This window comes from Mya arenaria, chromosome 9 (genome assembly GCF_026914265.1).
Source record: "Mya arenaria isolate MELC-2E11 chromosome 9, ASM2691426v1".
Taxonomy (NCBI): Eukaryota; Metazoa; Mollusca; class Bivalvia; order Myida; family Myidae; genus Mya; species Mya arenaria.
In genome coordinates, this window is record NC_069130.1 from 13,327,895 (window position 1) to 13,346,769 (window position 18,875).

General features: G+C 35.0%; 1 protein-coding gene across 3 annotated transcripts; it reads left to right on the forward strand.

Annotated features, from left to right (window-relative positions):
• Nucleotides 1-10,410: 10,410 nt before the first annotated feature.
• LOC128203659 (heat shock 70 kDa protein 12A-like) lies at nucleotides 10,411-18,875 on the forward strand. 3 transcript variants are annotated; one of them, XM_052905168.1, is made up of 8 exons: nucleotides 10,443-10,490; nucleotides 11,102-11,279; nucleotides 12,399-12,563; nucleotides 13,637-13,788; nucleotides 14,201-14,422; nucleotides 16,014-16,161; nucleotides 16,485-16,619; nucleotides 16,822-18,875. In XM_052905168.1, the coding sequence occupies exons 3-8, from the start codon at nucleotides 12,419-12,421 to the stop codon at nucleotides 17,733-17,735; spliced, it is 1,716 nt and encodes a 571-aa protein (XP_052761128.1). In that variant the 5' UTR covers nucleotides 10,443-10,490; nucleotides 11,102-11,279; nucleotides 12,399-12,418; the 3' UTR covers nucleotides 17,736-18,875. The 3 variants fall into 3 exon arrangements, with proteins under 3 accessions (XP_052761126.1, XP_052761128.1, XP_052761129.1); XM_052905169.1 differs by having other exon boundaries at nucleotides 10,460-10,489; nucleotides 11,190-11,279; XM_052905166.1 differs by having other exon boundaries at nucleotides 10,411-11,279.

Sequence of the window (18,875 nt, forward strand, 5' to 3'; positions counted from 1 at the left end):
TATTATAAACAAATAGCAAACTGAGGAGAACATGCAGGGAGGACAGCTAACCATAACGCATATCATTATGGTATAATTTAGGTTATACTCACTTTAGCTGATTGCAACGAACGCTATTTACTTGATATAATCGCGTTCAAGTCCGTTGTCTGGAAACAAATAAATATTGGTGTCAGTTTTGAGCTGCTATGGTAACGTTCCGCTGATGGGGATCGACGACATGACTCTTGGGTGAGACGTGTACATCTTACCACTTCATCGCCTCTGCTAATGTTGTACTTTGAAAGAAAATCTTTATTCATTTAAACTGCATTACTATTTTTTTCCAAAGAGAAGCAGTAGAATTATGTTTTACAATTATCAAAAATCTTTTATCAAAAACCGAGATTATCGACAGCATTTCAGTTGTTTGTTAATGACTTGTTTACTTAATCGACATAATTTCAGTTGTTTGTTAATGACTTGTTAACTTAATGTTCCTAGTTTTCTATACTTTTACAAGTAGACACAATACAGATTTAGGCAAGATTCTTTCTAGAGAATGTAGAAACTCATACAAAATGTGTCTATTCATATACTTTAAATCTGGCTTTTTGAATAAACTACATTAAGAGATTAACTGCCTTTCACAATAAAAGTTTTATAAAAGATCATCATTCAACTAAATCTACAAAGTAGTTTTTAATAAATTATTGAAAGCTGTTATTCCGTTAATAACGGTGACACTGACTTAAATGTCCTCATAACACAGTCATAAATATTGACCAGAGTAAAAAGATATTCAAACTTAAATGTATTGATATTACTCAATAAATGTATACGAAATGTTCATGTTTGAAGATACAGGCTTCACTAATATGTTCAAAAACATGTTCAGATATAACTTTTGTGTAAAATTGAGAAAATAACAAAAACTGTTTAAAGAACCATCGTAAGTCAAACTTAATTAAAATAAAACATTATTTCTCAAATACACTTTCGTTTGTACAACTGGACAAATACTTACCACTTTGCACATTAACTCATATAATCTGCGATCGATTAGTTAACAAGGTCATGACGAGTATATGCGAAAGCAGTATAAACTCAACATGTACTTTTTCTTTTATTTGATTATCGAAAGTATTGCTAAGGTCAAAAATGGTAGGTTTACACAAATTTGGCACTCAATAAGAGTAATGGCAGAGTTGTATTTTTAACTTAACATGTGCGTTACTACTCTGGAAAGGTAAATACATCAATATATTTAAATAAACAGGTCCTTGATAACATTTACAATTCGCAACTTTGTAAACACAAAACAATTTTGCTGTTTACGAATCGTATCTCCTCGTAGCTCCACGGCCATCTCCGGTCAACTTCATAAGACGCGGCCCGAAGTTTTCATAATTTAACGAACAGGCAACCATTACAGAATAATGATAGTTTCTGAACTGGTTTGGGTTTTTTAAAGTTATATTTAGGTAGCTTAATCTAAGAGTGGACCAGCAAGAAAGGGCAGACTATTGGAATCAGATACTCCTCTCAAGGCAATTATTGGAGGATATACCATCGCTTTGTTCACACATACGAACACAGTAGATTTGAAATTATTCGATTTTGGTTCGGAATTGTGAGAAGAAAATGTATTTTTTTTTGTGAAAATGGTGCATTTTAGGGGCTTTTCCTGGCAGGAATAAACAGGGTCATCGTTTCTTATGTAGAATTTACATCACATTACTTGAGATTACGAAAGTCTCTTTTTACGATAAATAACTGAAAACATATAATGTTTCATAAAGTCTTAATAGTTGGCATTCCAATATTACATCTCGTGTGTTTTCAAACACGAGTTTTTGCTTAGAAAAAGCAATAGGAAGTCAGTATCTTGAAAAATCATTTAAAAACTTCATCATATTAGTGCATCGCATTGGCTCGCCGACTTTACTATAAACCAATCAAAACGGTTCATTTCCTGTATTTCTGCTATACTATTCATGAGACTCAATATATAATTCATCTAAAATATAGATAATCTGACTGAACATCTCGATCAAAATTAAGATTAATCAGCTTGCGTCGAAACAAAACTATATGTTTTACCTGCAGCGCGAATGAGCCGAACTTGGCAATGCTATTTTCCGCAATGCATACATTTCAAACATGCAAAGCTTGGCAGCGAGTGTCAAACCACCTTTTATCGAAGTGTATAAAAACATATGTTTGCATAGATCTTGTAATACAATATTTGGATATCTTGGACATCAAACAATCCATCTTAGACTAAGGAAAGCGAATTAAAGTAATAAATTAACATAAAACTTGACTGTAAAGCAAGAATTATAGTTTAACCATGTACTTTTTAAATGATTCAAAATACAAATGTTTTAATGTTGCATATAACCAAGAAACGATTTCTATTGCTGTTGAGAAGGCAATTTTATGTTGTCGTATGCATTTTATAACAGGCTTTATTCTAAAAAGATGTAATCAAATGCATATATTACTTTGTACACAGTGGCAATACGAATATTCGTAGCGTGGCCATAATTCTGGCTTTGGCAATTATAGATTTGTGCTCATTTGTATATGAAAAAAAACGCGACCTGACATCTGCTGCGCCTTCGTCCGTCGGCGGTGCACTTAAATCAATTATATGTTAACTCGTTGATACGGGCAATTTTTAAACGTTCGGCTCATTTATCGATCCCATTGGTAATTACCCTTTTTCAAGAACTAAATTTAGTGTTTAATATGCCACAATGTTGTAACAAATTTAGTTATGTCATCCACATTAAAAGAGAGACATACTATTTATGCTCGAGTTGTCTTTTTGTCTGTCCGTCCGTCACAAATCGTGACCGCTCCATATTACTTGAATCGCTTGATTGATTCTGAAATAATTGGCCATTACATTCAGCTCAATTCAAGGTAAAGGCCACAAGGTCATTTGGCTATATTTCGTGTTAGCTCAATATTTATTGAACCGCTTGAAGGGTTTTTTGAATAAATATCAACAAATCTTCATCATATTGAGACGATTTGAAGATTACATGTTACAACCAGCTCTATTCAAGGTCAAGGTCCCACTTACAGGTCAATTGTCATATGACCATATTTCACGTCTCGTCCATACCTCTTGAACCGCTTAAAGGATTATAAAATATCATGCCGTAGATGTTTATCATATTAAGGTGATGTGTAGATAACATGTTACATCCATCTCATTTCAAGGGCAAGTTCAAACTTATAGGTTAAAGGTTATATGACTATATTTCGTCTCTGATGCTCACCTTTTTGAGACAATGTGCAGAGATCATGTTACAACAAGCTCAGGTGAAGTTCAAGGTAACACTTAGAAGTTAAAGGTCATTTAACTCTATTTCGTGTCCGTTCCATATCTCTTGAACTGCTTGAAGACTTTTAAAAATAATAACACGCCACACATGTTTAAAATTTTGACGCTAAGTCCAAGGCCATTTTACAACCGACCGGGTTCATGGTCATGGTCAAATGAGATAAGGTGCAGAGGGGACATATCAAGTTTTTAATTACAAAAAAACTTCCAGAAGCAATCCATTGGATAGGTATGCTGATAAGCCACACTTTCGTTGTGTACAGTTCAGCACATCCGTCATTAGCTTTGGGCTTGTACAGATCATCTGAGGATGATGCAATTTTATTTTTTGAAAATATTTTTTTCCCCAAACAGACAGTAATAATTTTGATCAGAATTTTGAAAGCTTATATTTAACATTTATTTTGTAAACATTTCAAGGCATTTTACAAACAAAAACAGCAGTCTCTGCAAAATTCTAGGTGCGGGCGCAAACAAAAAATGAAAGTACTTTTTTGCATTTTGGAAAAAAGAGGCACATCCGATTAGTATGTTGTGGCTTTAATGTGCATTCAATGTTTGCACTAGTAGTGTTAAATGGAGCGGAGCAATCATCGTTTTACGATGTTTTGCTCCTTAACGAGATTTTATCTTGGAAAGGCCCATGGGAGGGGGCAAGACTCCTTTTGTATACTGTGATGGTCCTTTACGATATAAGTAAACGAATTGACAATAATGCGAGTGTGTATAAGTAAACATAAATGAAAATTGTTGTAGAACGATACTGTTCTTTATAGTATAAGGGAAACAACTGCTACACTACACGACTAGGAAATACGGAAAAGCGTTATTCTTCTTTACTACAGTCGCTGGGTTGCGAGAATACTTTAAATTAGTACTTGGTGTTGCTAATTCCAGATCGTTTGTTTGTACTTAAAGGTGAGGATTATAAAGACCCTTTTTATAGCTAAATGCTCAGTCGATGTTAGACCAGTACCCTAACAACGATAAAGAGAAAGAAGACATCTTAAAGCGATATTATTTTGATGAGAAAAATCCAGCTGCTGAAGCGGGCGCCCAGACACTGTTTCGTGTTCTTGATGATAAATATCCCGGACTATTTACAGTTTCCTACGTAAAGCAATGGTTAAACGATCAGGACGCTTACTCGCTTCAAAAGCCGAGACGACACAAATTTAAGAGAGCGAATGTGCGAGTGACGGCTATCGGCGAGCAGCTGGACAGTGATCTTTTGTCGATATTAAACATAGCTGATGAGAGTGATGGTGTGCGTTTTTTGCTTTGTGCGATCGAGATTCTTTCCAGGAAACTGTCGGTGAGACCATTGAAAAACAAAATGGCAAAGAAAGTTTTAAATGCTATCAAGGACATGATGAACGGCTTTCTCCGATAGAAATTCGCAAGGTTCGAGCGGATCAAGGTAGCGAGTTTTCTAACCAATGGTTTAGGAAATACATGAAGAATAAGAACATCGATTTTTTCACCACCAATAACTCTCCGAAAAGTAATTTTGTGGAGCGAGTGCAGAGAACTTTAAAAGAGAAATTGTATAGGATGACTCAAGAGAACCTATCGATATATCGACGATCTACAAAATGTGGTCGCGAGTTACAATGCAACTCCTCATCGAGGTTTACACAGTTTAGCTCCTAATGATGTAAACAAAAGCAACGAAGCCGATGTGTGGGCGCAAATGTATTTGAAGAAGTCCAACAAGCCAATCCCGAAACGTGTATTTTTTAGTGGAGCAATACTTCCCTCTTGGGGATGTTCTGCTCCTCAACGAAAAGTGTGTCCTTGGGAGGATTTTAGCATAGTTTACAACACGTTCACGCATATCCATTTTTCGTACTTGTATTAAGTTTTACAGATGAAAGTTCAGTAAAGTGTATACAATGTTTGTTTAATAACTTACCAGAGCTTACACTATCCCCCCGTTTATGTAGACTCTAAAAATGCCTTATTATACCTATTCCCCGCGACTGACGCAGGATAAACAATACTTGATACAACAAGGCATTCTTTTCTTTTCCTCTTCCAGTTAACTCAAACACTTATTTCATATCCGAATTAAGGTCTCCAGATTTCACTTATATTTATTACTTAAATGATTACTTTATTATTCAAACATTTTTGAGACAAGCAATGCTAAATTGTGGTCAATCGAATTAAACCTTCAGTCACTTATTGTATTTTAAATTTTGTAGTATGTTCACCATATTAACCCTTTTGGCGCACAACAATAATTTTATCCGAACTTTAAGCAACTTGTAGGTCACTCGCTTTTACTGTCATTTATTATAAGATCGTCCGCTGCATTACCGATATTTTTTCTTTTCCTTTTCACGCAAGCAATATCGAATTGATTCAAATCGCTGTAAACCTTTTGTATCCTTTAATCATTTAACAGTTTTAGTTTTTAAACCTAAATAAGCGATCACGAAAGGTAATTAACTATAGTAGCAGTCAACATTGGCGTTTGATGCAAACTGACAATTGACAATTTCCTACTGAGTGATATCCCTTTTCGAGCAGAGAAAATCTGTGACACCGCGTAAGACAGCTAACTTGATTTGAGCTTATTATAGGTTTATTTTTGATAAATAAATATTTTTCGTGTATTAATGTAATATTGTATTTAAGTTTTACGAAATAACTTTTTACAGTAAATAATACGAAACAAAATGTATAAGAAAATTTAAACTTTAAACTGACTGTTTCTGGGATTATCAAATACTCATAATAAGAAAATCACTTCAGTTTTGGCTTTTGTCCCATAACTTATAGGTTCTTGTTCTTAACGGGAGACAGGAGGGATTGAAGAGGACACAAGAGGCAAGGAGGAGTGCTGAGGAGGCTTAAATGAGTTTCTAGTAGTGTTTTCCAAGCATTTGAGAAACGTGAGGGTTGCATTGTGCGCATTCCTTTAACGAATATACTTGTTATTAAATTAAATCGAATTAAAGTCAGTGTCCGGCGACATACCGTTGACAGATCTGCATTTATAATGGAACGAAACGAGAACGAAATTCGTCTTTATTCGTGCGTCAAATGTAAGTACATTTTTTTCCTGGAGAAATCTGTTGCACCATTTACGAGTATGGCATACCTGCGCGTATTATTCCTACACATGTATATGCTGTCAGCAAACGTTTCAGGATCGAAAAACATTTTTGTTGCATTTGAAAAAAGACCCGCGCGGTTAATGATGCTACTATAAAATCAAGTGTCATGAAGTTTTCAAACTCAGTGAGTCTTTGTATGATAAGAAGTCAAGTCGTATATTAGTGGAAAAAATGGATCTATTGGATACACGAAAAAATAAGATGAAGAGGAATTGAAAAGCAGTGCATCTCGAAAAAGACATGACCCTCTTTCCAAAATGTAAATACGGATGGTTCTCCCGGCTGAACAGACGACAGCTATCGCCAAAAGCATGCTCGACCGTCAGTCAAAACCTAAAAGGTTTTGGATTGACTTGGATTTACAAAGCATGAAAGAAGCCAGCAGAACACGAATGGGCAAAGTGTCCAGTGTGGGTGTTATCGGTAATAAGGACAACAAGAAACCTAGAAAGGTGGCACCATCTAGACAGAAAACACCGAGACAAACTTCAGAAAAGTCCGTAAACATCGTTACCATCTGGCAGGTATAAAGCTGAATGTTTCACTCACTCCTCCTCATTAGCGCTAAAGGATTTCGTTGCGATTCACCAGTGTGATATTTGTTTGAAAAGTTTCGGAAGACGCGATCATATGTTGCGACATCAAAGGTCTGCGCATTGAAACGAAGATTCGGATGAAGACGCTATATCTGACGTTACTGACCAAGAGGATATTTTTGCATCTGTTGATGAAAACGAGTCTGATAACAGGGACGACGACATGTCTGTAACCTCGGAGAACTCTTCGGGTATTGATCCTTGGCAAGAGGTTGTCGATGAGACTTTTTAAGAATGTCAATCTCAGTATGAGGAGGAAGTGCGTGAACTTATGCAGGAAGATACCGAGCTTAGTAAAAGCGAAGCCAAGAAGGATGTCTTGGAGGATATGCGAGGTACTTACAGAAAGGCCCTGGTGAATAGTTTTGAGGCCAGGCTGACGTGGTTTGACGCTATCAAGCGAGATGCCATCTATAAATCCATAAAAAAGACAGTTAATCAACTAAAAGACACAGAGAACTACGAAGAACAGGAAGCCGTAAAGTACGCCATCCTTAAGCGGAGATTTCTGTTCGATAAGGTATTAGACAGTTACGACGTTCCTCAGTTGGATGCAGAGAAATAAAAAGAAACAGAACAGTGAAAATCACTGAGAGATACTTTGGAGCGAGCTGGAATGTATCGTGGATTAATTTGTTGTGATATCTAACATAATGCGGAATGCAGACGCCATTTAATTCCATAACACATTTGTATCTGATAGTTTTGCAGCACGTACTTGTTTTTAAAGTAAATGAAATGTCTAATGATGTACAATAAAATGACTTATAAGAAACGGAGTTGTTGTTGAATTTTTCAAGTCGTTGTATTTATAAGATCACTGATAATCGCATATTGCTGATAATATTGAAGAAAGAAAACATTTTATAACTTTTACTTTTTTACCCGCTCCCAGGATCGAACCCGGGACCTCTGGCATGGTAAGCGAGTGAAGAAGCCTTTACACCAGAGACATCGTACAGAGTGTTATTTCAGTTTATAAATGTTGACCGCTCTGAACCATACACTGTTTAATCCGTAAAATAGTTTAAACATTTGGGTATACCTGTCTATCGATCGTATCATAGTTAATATTTATGTAAAAAGCTACAGAAACAAGCTCAGTAGCAAAAAGTTTAAACATAAATCCGGTTTAGTGGCACTGGGCAAACGCCAAAGACAAAATCACAAACAAGAAACATAGAAGAAAAGCACAAAACTCCACAAACAGCACAGTGCATACATACTATATATATATATATATAAAAAATAGGAATGTTTATCAAGAATTTTAGGTACCGCCTTGGAACGGTCAGTAAAATGTAAATTTACTGGGGGATTTAAACCAGTTTGTGTGCACAATCTCACTCTTATCCCAACAATCCTGAATAAAGTAAAAACGTAAAAGGTAAATCTGATCAACCTATAAAATAAGTTTGGACATGTTTCAACATGTATACGCTAAAACCTAGCAAAAACGTCGTCTGCTAATCAGAAACGTTTAATCGATACTCTACAAGCGTTCTACAGAAGCACACCTAAAAAGCGACTCATTTTTTTATTCCATTCAAGATGACGTCTTTAGAGTTTAGATAGAATAAAGAAGGGGTCAACGAGTGCGTTTGGTCTTGATGAGCCCATTAGACTACGTATAATGATGTAAAATAAAAATGTCTTATACGAAACGGAGTTGTTGTAGTGTTTTTTTAGTAGTAGTTTTATTTATGTTTCAAGCGTGTTCCGTATAAATACAAGGGCTTATCCAGAACTACGTTGACTTATACATTGTACTGCTGGAACGTGGTCTTCCAAACTGGCATATTAAAAAAGTAGATATATGATTGAAAGATAGGTCTTTGATTATTCAATCCATGTTTCGTGGAAGGCATAAGTGTGACAATACGAAACAGCACGTCTGCTACACGCTTCACGTTGTTGATTCCTTCTATATCTTTATAAATCCGCCATCTTGAAAATGAATAGTTTGAACACCTTTTATCAATGACAAAACAAGTATTTGTTTCGTGGTTATATAATACTGGTGTTTGCATTTGTCGACTTGTGCCCATTGATCGACAGAAACTGACGCGCCTTATCATTCGCTGTATTGTCATCCGCTGCGTTGTCATCCGCTGCGTTGTCATTCACTATATCGGCATCCGCTGCGTTGCCATCCGCTGTGTTATTACCTGCTGCGTTTTCCTCAGCTGTATTTCTTCCGCTGAGTTGTCATCCGCCGCGTTGTCATCAGCTGTATTGTCATTCGCCTGCGTAGCACGTAATGATGTATAACCTCGATGGCAGTGCCGATTTTGAAAACATTCACTGTATTTAGCGATCCCTTTTGTAATGACATCTCCGCTAAGCCTAAAGTTAGGGTATTAATATAGCAAAATATTGTCAAAAAGTATCTATAATTATTATTTCTTCCTGATGCCATCCATTGGATAGGTGGATAGGCATGCTGATAAGCCACGCTTAAGTTGTGCACGGCTCAAAACTCAGATCAACCGCAGATCTATCAAATACTTGACGACAAAAATCATACATGCATAAACGTGCGTATCTAATTATAAATGGCTTAGGCCATACCAAATTAATATTTTGTTCCATGGATTTTTGCATAAACATGTTAGAGCGAGCGAGCGAAAAATAAATAAAAAACAAAATTTTGTTAGTTTTCAAAAAACCCCGAAGCGAACGAAGAGCGAACAATAAATTGTTCTTATTATCAATATAAAGAAGAAAGAGTGTTCAATAAAATTGCCATTTAACCCTTTTGAATACAATCTTAAATTGAATATGAATTGGAAAAATGGAATAAATGTTTGAATACATACTATTTATTTATCCGTTTTTAGAAAACTCAATCTATGTTTTTCTAAGATAATTAAAACATATCTTAAGTATGATGCTAATTCATAACAGATCGTTTTCTAATAGATTATGATGATTAAAATCATTGCTCAATATTTTAAAGAATTATCATTTTAGAGGGAAAAGGGTAAAAATAAGAAAATGCAGTATTTTTCTTTAAAGTATTCTTTTTATAAATATAATATATAAGAGAATGCGAGGGTATTACATAAAGTTCTAAAATTAAAGCTCATTGAATCAAACATATGTGACGCGTCATGAGACTTTTGGCCCGAAACCGATAGCCTCGATATCGAGAAAAACGTGCGCAAAGTTGAAGCGTAAAAAATAAGAAAGTAACGAAGGTTTTATCGTTATAACAACCATTAAACAATTTGTCACCCTATATTGTTCAGTCAAATATAGTCTTTAAAATGTAATGTTCATAGAAATAGTGTTTTTAACCACTTTCTTTCGTATTGTTTATTACTTTTGGTGTTATCTCCCGTAGTTGTCATGAGCTATTTTTTAACCCAAATTTGAGGATGTAGGTCAAGCTGAACCAAAGGCATTTTCCATCAAATTAGGAATTTGTTGGTAAGTAGAATTATTTTCATTGTTTAAGCATATAATTTAACAAATGTGTATATCTTTAATGTAATGCAATATATTCTAAATTCGGTCAAATGGATGGAAATTGATCGCAGGAAAAGAAAGCGGAAGTGAAATTTGACAGTCTGACATTGAAAATGTAAACAGATCAAAATCTAGCAGATATTCACTTTTTGCATACTTATGATGACTGAAATATAATGTGGCAATTGTGTATATTGTAGTGATGAATATTTATAGCATCTGTGAATACAAATGTTTCAATAATTTCTTGAACTATACCGAATTTCCAGCTGTTTCTTAACCAAGTGCCCTTCTAGTTTTTGTCATAGTTTCGTTAAAAATAGGAATTTTTGAATTTTCTTTTCAGTATTTTTATCCTAAAGAATAGTACAGTCAGAAATTACTCATATCTCATTTTCGCCCAAAAAGTGGTTTCGGGCCAAAAATCCCGTGACTGGTCACATATGTTTAACTATTTTGACAGTATGCACTAGATTTATATATTAAGATAAAATAGGATACTCACGGTTAATTCAAAACTTAAAATATTACCTGTCTAATATTTATAAATTGAAAACATTAAATCATTTAAGCGGGGTTGTAGATAACATTCAGTATAACCAACACGTGTAAAACGTTTACATATTGGTTATCAATACCTCGTTTCATATCTCGTGTTTGGACTGGGTTTAAAACTGCTCGAGGGCGGAAGTAATATACATTTGGAAAGGAACAGGTTGTACAAAATGCCATCAACATTTTTCATTTGAGGTAAGTGTTCTTATTAAGTTATGTTATTAAATTAACAACTACGTGTAGATATTAGTAATTGTTAGTACAACCAGCAATTTGCGAAAATGTCTTAAGCTTTTTTTTTCAAAATTTAAAGATTTCAATCGTTGAATTGATGTTAATCGTTACTTTTAAAGCGGTGAACTATTTCATTTTTTTAACCACTCCATTTATTTCATTAATATGTTTATTTTTGACGTTGATAGTCATGCTAGCTTTGTATTATTAAATTTAAGTACGATGTTCTTTCGGTTCTGTACAGTCTAACACGTTAAGGCACATCTTGTCTTTGGTAATTTTCTAAAAACCAAACTACTTCCTTGTTTAGAAAAGGAAGTGCGCATTATTATCTTTATAATCAGATGTAGTGCTAAATATGTAAAATAAGGATAATATATTAGCCATTTCATGACGAATGACTCTATCGATGAACTGTATGTATTATTTCATGTTTGCATGGCGGCCTTGCAGCAAAAAAACTGTTGTTTGACCACAGCTATTGTTGTTAGACAATAGTAATTGGAATCAAAGAGATATTCTTTAATCTTTAAAAGAAAACAACAACAACAACATCATTACGCTTTTTAAATGATAATTTAAAGCGACACTTTCTTTGACTTTATGTCACTGCGTCATTGTCGTCATCAAACGCAAATACTTATTTTTTTCAAAACATACATCAATTATATTTATCAGATGTGAAATTAAAATTGCTTTTGGGCTTGCTGCTAAATATTTTCTTTAGAAAATTGGATTTTGCCAGGACTTCAAACGCCAAACAATTATTTTGAGAATGTATATTCCTTACAATGTCAGATTTCTTATTATTTTTTAAACATGTTCTAAATGTTCTAAATGTAAATGAAAACAGTATTCCGAACTTACGCTTGTGTATATTCTTAAATAAATTATTACACATGGATCAAACTGTGTATAGGTTTCTTATATATATATGGTGTATAAAAGTTGCATAAAACTTAATAGCTTCTAGTTTGTATCCGTAGTTTCATTTATTTGATTAATTTAAAATGATATAAACGCGTACATGTTCACGGAGTTGTAAAATAAATAACATGAGTACGATCTATTTTGCAAAAGAACCACCCGAACCAGTGACTATGTCGACCTTTCTGGTAGTCGCCAGCATAGATTTTGGAACCACCTACTCGGGATGGGCCTACTCATTCCGCCACGAGTTCGAAGAAAACCCCGCTAAAGTGAACGCAAAAACATGGCACGGCGGCAATTTTGTTTCACTTAAAGGTAAAAAAATAATTCATAATATTAAGCAGGTTTTTTTAGGACTTGTTTTACAGAGTATGGGTTTGTCGAAATGTATATATTTGTATCCATTTTTATGAAAACTACAGAAACAAGTAATCGAAATCTTTAACATATTTTTTTCTTTTTTTGATTATTCACATGCAACGGAAAGGTTGCGCAATAATTAAAATAAGCACAACTTTTGTTTCGTATTAAAAGTACACACAGACTGACTGCTCATTCGACTATTATGCTATTGGTTAAACCCCGCGTCCCCACGGCGACCAAGAAAAAATGCAGAACCCCGATCGGCGCGCAGTGGAATCGCAAGCATCGCCGCGGCAACGTAATGGCTTCGCCAGTGAGCCCGGTGAGGTCAGCCCTAGGCGACGGCGCGCACTTTGAGCAAGCCCAAAACCAAACGAAGTCGCTCGGCTTTCTGATAAGAGCGCAGTGGGATCGCCCGAGGTCGCCTTAGCAGCACGGTAAGGTCCCCTACAATGCCACAGTGCGTCTCTACCGCGCGTATACGGCGCGTGTACGGTGCTTACAAGGACTTTTATTTTTCTTATGGAGATATCGTTTTAATATGTAGTGCAAAACAACACGCCATCAGCGCAGTGAAAGCGCAGTGCACATGCAGTGCAGGCGCCGTGACAAATCAATGCACGCAGTTGGAGCGCCGTGAGAGCGCAATGAGAGCGCAGGCAATCGCCAACTAGAACTCCCTAGGAACGCGGTAGAACGCCATGGAGCTCCATAGTAACGACAAGAACGCCGTGACAACGCCGTGCCATCGCAATCTTCAGAAAAATATCAATTTTTTCTGCGATATCACGGCGCTCAGGGAAATTTGACAACGCCGTCCAATCGCAGTGGCATCGCGGATAGGTGTGACAGGGGCTTGCGTAAACGCGGTATGGGAAGAACAACTTGGAAAGTACATTTCATGCATTTTAAGATACACACTCATCATCATCATCATGTTATACTGAAAAGGGTAAACGTGTAATCTATATTTTAATGTAAACTTATATTTGTATCATTTTTCTCTCTTTTCCTTCTTTCAACAGGCCCAACATGTGTCCTTATTAAACCAGATGGGAAGACCATTGAAGCTTTTGGCTACGATGCTGAGACCCAATATGCAGATCTAGCCGCTGAGAATAAACACAAAGAGTGGTACTACTTTCGGAGGTTCAAAATGAAGCTTTTTGACAAAGAAGTACGTTTTAAAGGATTTTCTTATTATTTGGTTTTATTGCAAAAAATATATTATTTATTATAGTTAAAGTCTCAAACCCAATATTAAAATAACTCAAACTATATTAAATATACTCTTATACATTTTAATGGGGGGCTTTATTTGTTGTTTTGTGTGTCTTATTGAGTGTTTGTTTTCTTTTGCTTTATTCTTTGAGTCATTAAATAGATGACCTTGAATGATTGTTCCTCTAGTTTGCATTGAACAATGATAAAAGATAATGCTTCTGCTATTACACCGCCTAAAATAATGGCGCGTTTCGTACTTAAGTTAAATGTTTGTTTTATAAAGTCAGCTGTGTCAAAAACTGACATCTGTTATTGAGTATAAAATACATTTTCAAATATCAAGACAATGTGTTTCTTACTTTCAGACACTGACGATGTCTTTAGAGATTGAAGATGAAGATGGAAAGCGGCTGAAAGCAAGCACGGTCTTTTCCTTGTCCATTCGCTATCTGAAGGACGATTTAATGAAAACTTCTTCTGACAAATTAAGTGGCGATATCACGCATAAGGACATTCATTGGGTTATCACAGTCCCAGCAATTTGGAGTGAACCGGCCAAGAAATTCATGCGTGAGGCAGCTAGAGAGGTATATGTTCCTAAAATAACTACCTATATGTTGTCTTGAGTGTCTACTTTTGTCGGTCTATTTGACCTAAGGCCTTTGACCATTTTGTAATTAAAGAAGATCACTTGAAGGTTTTTGGCCATTGGTCTTGTCTGTGTAGGTTTATTTCCATCATTAATAAAACTATAAAGACAATTATATATTCTTACACATGTGCTGCATTTAACTAAAACCTACGAAATGTCTTTACTACCATTGTTATATAATTCGTATGTAAACTTGACTCAGTTTTACATGCTTGAGATTCAATTCGTATAGTAAAGGCAGGGGTCGACACTAACCATTTTTCCAAGGGATCCCGAAGGGACACCAACATTTGAAATCAGGTGTCCCTTCCTGAAATTAGGAGTCCCTTCCACTTTTTACATATTTATATTGTTGAGCCTGTTTAATATTATATTCAATATACAAATACAGTGTCTTTTACTTTACAATTTGTATTTCAAGTATACACCATATTATACATGTTTTCAGCAGCATGTAATGACAAGTTTAGTAGCACTGAATGTCAGACATGTGAACCTCTGGCAATGGCATTTAGGTATATTTGGGTCTCTAAGTTGGTAGATTGGGTTCAAAGCGGTAGAGTGTCTAAGTCCCTTTTGTTTTCAGTCAAAAACAAAGATGGAAACTATGTATACAAAAACTTGATTTTGTTACTATTTTAAGATTTTCAGAAAATACGCATAAAATACTTTATGGTTCAGGGTGTTGTCAGATGTCGGTGCTTTTCATTTGAGATATTATAGTGCATACTGGAAGAGCAGACGACCAAAAATTGTGTATGTTAATTTTCGCGCCATAAAGTCGTAACATTTTATAAATTGACTGTAAATGATGAATAAAACTTAGCAAAGTTTATTTCTATTCTGATTTGATCATAGCATTAAAATATACGCCTTTAAAATTAACAAAGAATACTGATAAGTTAAATGGCAATTAACAAAGAATGCTGAATGCATGATGCCGGTCTTTTGTGCCATAAATATTATTGTAAATACTCGAAGGTCGTATCATAAAGGTATCACCAGTGTTGGCATCTTTTTTGAGCGGTTCTGACACATAAGCAAAACAATTCCACATAAGTATAAAACCGATAATAAATCTCGGTTACCTTTGACCTTGTTGAAAATGTAAACAACAAAACGGAAGCGTTAACCCACATGCGCCCAGTTTATTTATAGATTCATGACGTAACTATAGTCAAAAAGCCAGCTATACTTTCGCTTTGGTCCGATAATAATAATTATAATATCATTGTGACATGCACTGTCAAGAAATTTAGGGGGACCCGAATTTAGGTAATAAATTATAAAATGCTACATATTTATTGATATTTAGCGTTTATCGGTCAGAAATTTAAGTGTCCCGACGGAATACCAGACTTTGAATTTAGGTGTCCCTCCCGAAAAATTGGTGTCCTCGGGATCCCGGGACCCCGTTAGTGTCGAACACTGGTAAAGGCAATATTAAAGGTTCCACCAGACACATAGCAGTATGTTTGTATATTTAGATTGTATGTTTTGTTATATTTTAACTGGTGTTTACTTAGGCTGGCATACCATTTGGTCAGTTGAGCATTTGCCTCGAACCGGAGGCGGCTTCCATTTATTGCCGCCATTTGCTAATGGAAAAAAGTTCTGACACCTCCGTGTCAACTTTCAAACCGGGAACAAAATACTTGGTCTTGGATGCTGGCGGTATTTATCATAGAAATATTAGAAAAATAATAGTAAACATAAATGTAAGTCTAGTTAAGTGCAACAAAGTCCATCTTTAATGTCTGGTTTTATATACATATACATATATGTACGAAAAGTATCTGTTAAGAACGAGTCGTAGATATCTTGGTGTGTTTCCATTACGAGAAAAGTCACAAGGAATAGAAATTATAATCTTTTAAACATTAAACACAGCATATAAAGACATCCAATGGATATTGGGAAACTACATACTGTATGCATACTTTAGCATCGTTTTACGGGCTGCGTATAAAACAGAATCAATGTGTTGGAATTTTCAGGTGGTACTGTGGACATAACAGTTCACGAAATCACTCAAGAGGGAAAACTGAAAGAACTTTTACAGGCATCAGGGGGCGCATGGGGTGGCACAAAGGTAGACGATGCGTTTCTAGAGCTATTCAATAAAATAGCAGGTAAATGTACATGGTATTTTATTTGTGATAGCAATGCCATACTTAAAAGAAGTAAAACACCATAAACAGGCAGTTCTTTGTAGCCAATTCACAAACTGTTTTTGGCTAAGTTGTTAAATCTCTGCAATCAGATTTGAACTTAAAGCATGATTTTCTTTGCTATACTCCTTTAATAGAACACTTATACATACTTTTTACGCAGGTGTTAACATTATCGAGAGACTAAAAAGTGAAAATATGGAAGATTACTTAGAACTGATAAGAAATTTCGAAGTGAAGAAACGGGATATCATTGACAAACCTGGGATAACCGTCATTCGTATTCCAATCAGTTTGATGGAACTTGCTGAAGAGATGACCGGAAAAAGTCTCAAGCAATTGCTGCAAAATTCGCCGTATAAAGAAAGCATCCGACAGGACAAAGATAAGTTAAAATTTGACACATCAGTATTAGTGTCAATTTTCAACACTACAATAGAGAATATCGTTGGCCATGTTGGAACACTATTTCAGAAGACGGCTACGGGTTGCCAAACTGTTCTGATGGTTGGGGGATTTTCAGACTCTAAACTGCTACAAGACAAAGTTAAGGTTGCGTTTAACAAAAAAACCCTGATAGTTCCTCCGGATGCAGGTTTGGCTGTATTGAAAGGAGCAGTTGTTTTTGGACACAATAGGAGGGAAATTGTATCGCGAATTGCAAGATATTCGTATGGTTTATCTGCTTGTGTAAAATTCGAACCGAAGTCACATCCAGAGGAAAAACTGATTATTGTAGAAGGTAAACCAAAATGTAAGGGATGTTTTTCCACACTTGTTCGAAAGTACGAAACAGTTGACATGGAAACAGCATGCAAACAAAAAGGCTTTAGTCCACTTAGGCCATTTTCATATTTTGATGCTAATCTGTATTGCTCATCAAAAGAGTATCCACAATATGTCGACGAAGAAGGTTGCCACCATATTGGACGTTTTAAAGTGAATTGTCGCGATAAATTTGGAAATATTGGAAGTGCAAATCTATCCCTTCTCTTTGGGGGCACGGAGGTTGAAGCTCGGGCAGTTTTACAAAGTACCCTTGAAGAAGCTACAGCAACCTTCGATCTTCCTGATTAAATATCTACAGCTTGTACATGTACTGAATGTTTAATCGGATTTTATTTTGTTGTAAAAAATATTCCAAACCTTTACAAACAGTTTTCAAGTAATTTATTAGTGTGTATGATAGCTCGTTAAATTAAAATATACTTTATGCAAAAATAAGGACTTGCAAAAGCTACTGCCGTTGCTTCAGTACTTACCTGTTCGTCCCTACACGTCTCTGATGTTCATTTAATTTATTCAAAAATATCAAATGTAAACACTTCAAACTTGGAACATTTGCTAACAGAAAAAAAATTGTGCATAGATATACCAACTTTCATCAACTTAAAAGTTTTGAATGGATGCGAATGAAACTTGATGCATCACTAAACGACGATTTTATATGAACATCAGAAAAACTAAGTGACTAAGTATTCAAAATGCATGTGTTTTTTTTTCAAAAACTTATTTCGTAAAATGATTGACAATGAAGGATTAACGGCAATATCTATTTCTGCACATTTTACGAATCATAACTCTGTGACACATTGTTTTCCGAAAAGCATCGTTGTTTAAGGAATTGTTTAAGTAAGTGAAGGACAAATGTGTTTTTGCATCCATGTTATTTTCTTTGAAACATTAAACATTGTTTTGCGTTAAATGTGTAAATATTGTTAAAAGTGACTTTTGATTGAAACATTATTTAAGAACTGCTTAGGTTTTAAACAGAGTTTTCATTCTTTGACCCATATATATTAACACGTATACTGTTATGTATATCGATAAACATCTACTCTTGGTACATATTCACCTATAGTTTGTTTATTGAATATAAAAAAACATAATTGGATAATAAAAAAAAATCTAAAAGTGACTACCTCTGTGGGTAACTTTTCCCTCGCATACAAAATCAGTATCTGTTGTTCTATTTGTGCTAGCAAATTGAATCATGTTACCCTGAAAGCTTAGTCACACACATGAACGCGTCAGTAGATATACTGAAGTGTGTATTGTTATGCAACTGAATTCATGACATATCAAAATAGTATGAACAAATTAGTCATTAAATAAAATGTATGATTTGTATTATTTTTGTAATTGACAACATATAACTTTTAAATCATTACTGTAAGAACATTTTGTATGGTATTGCATTTCTCACTTATAAAGTCT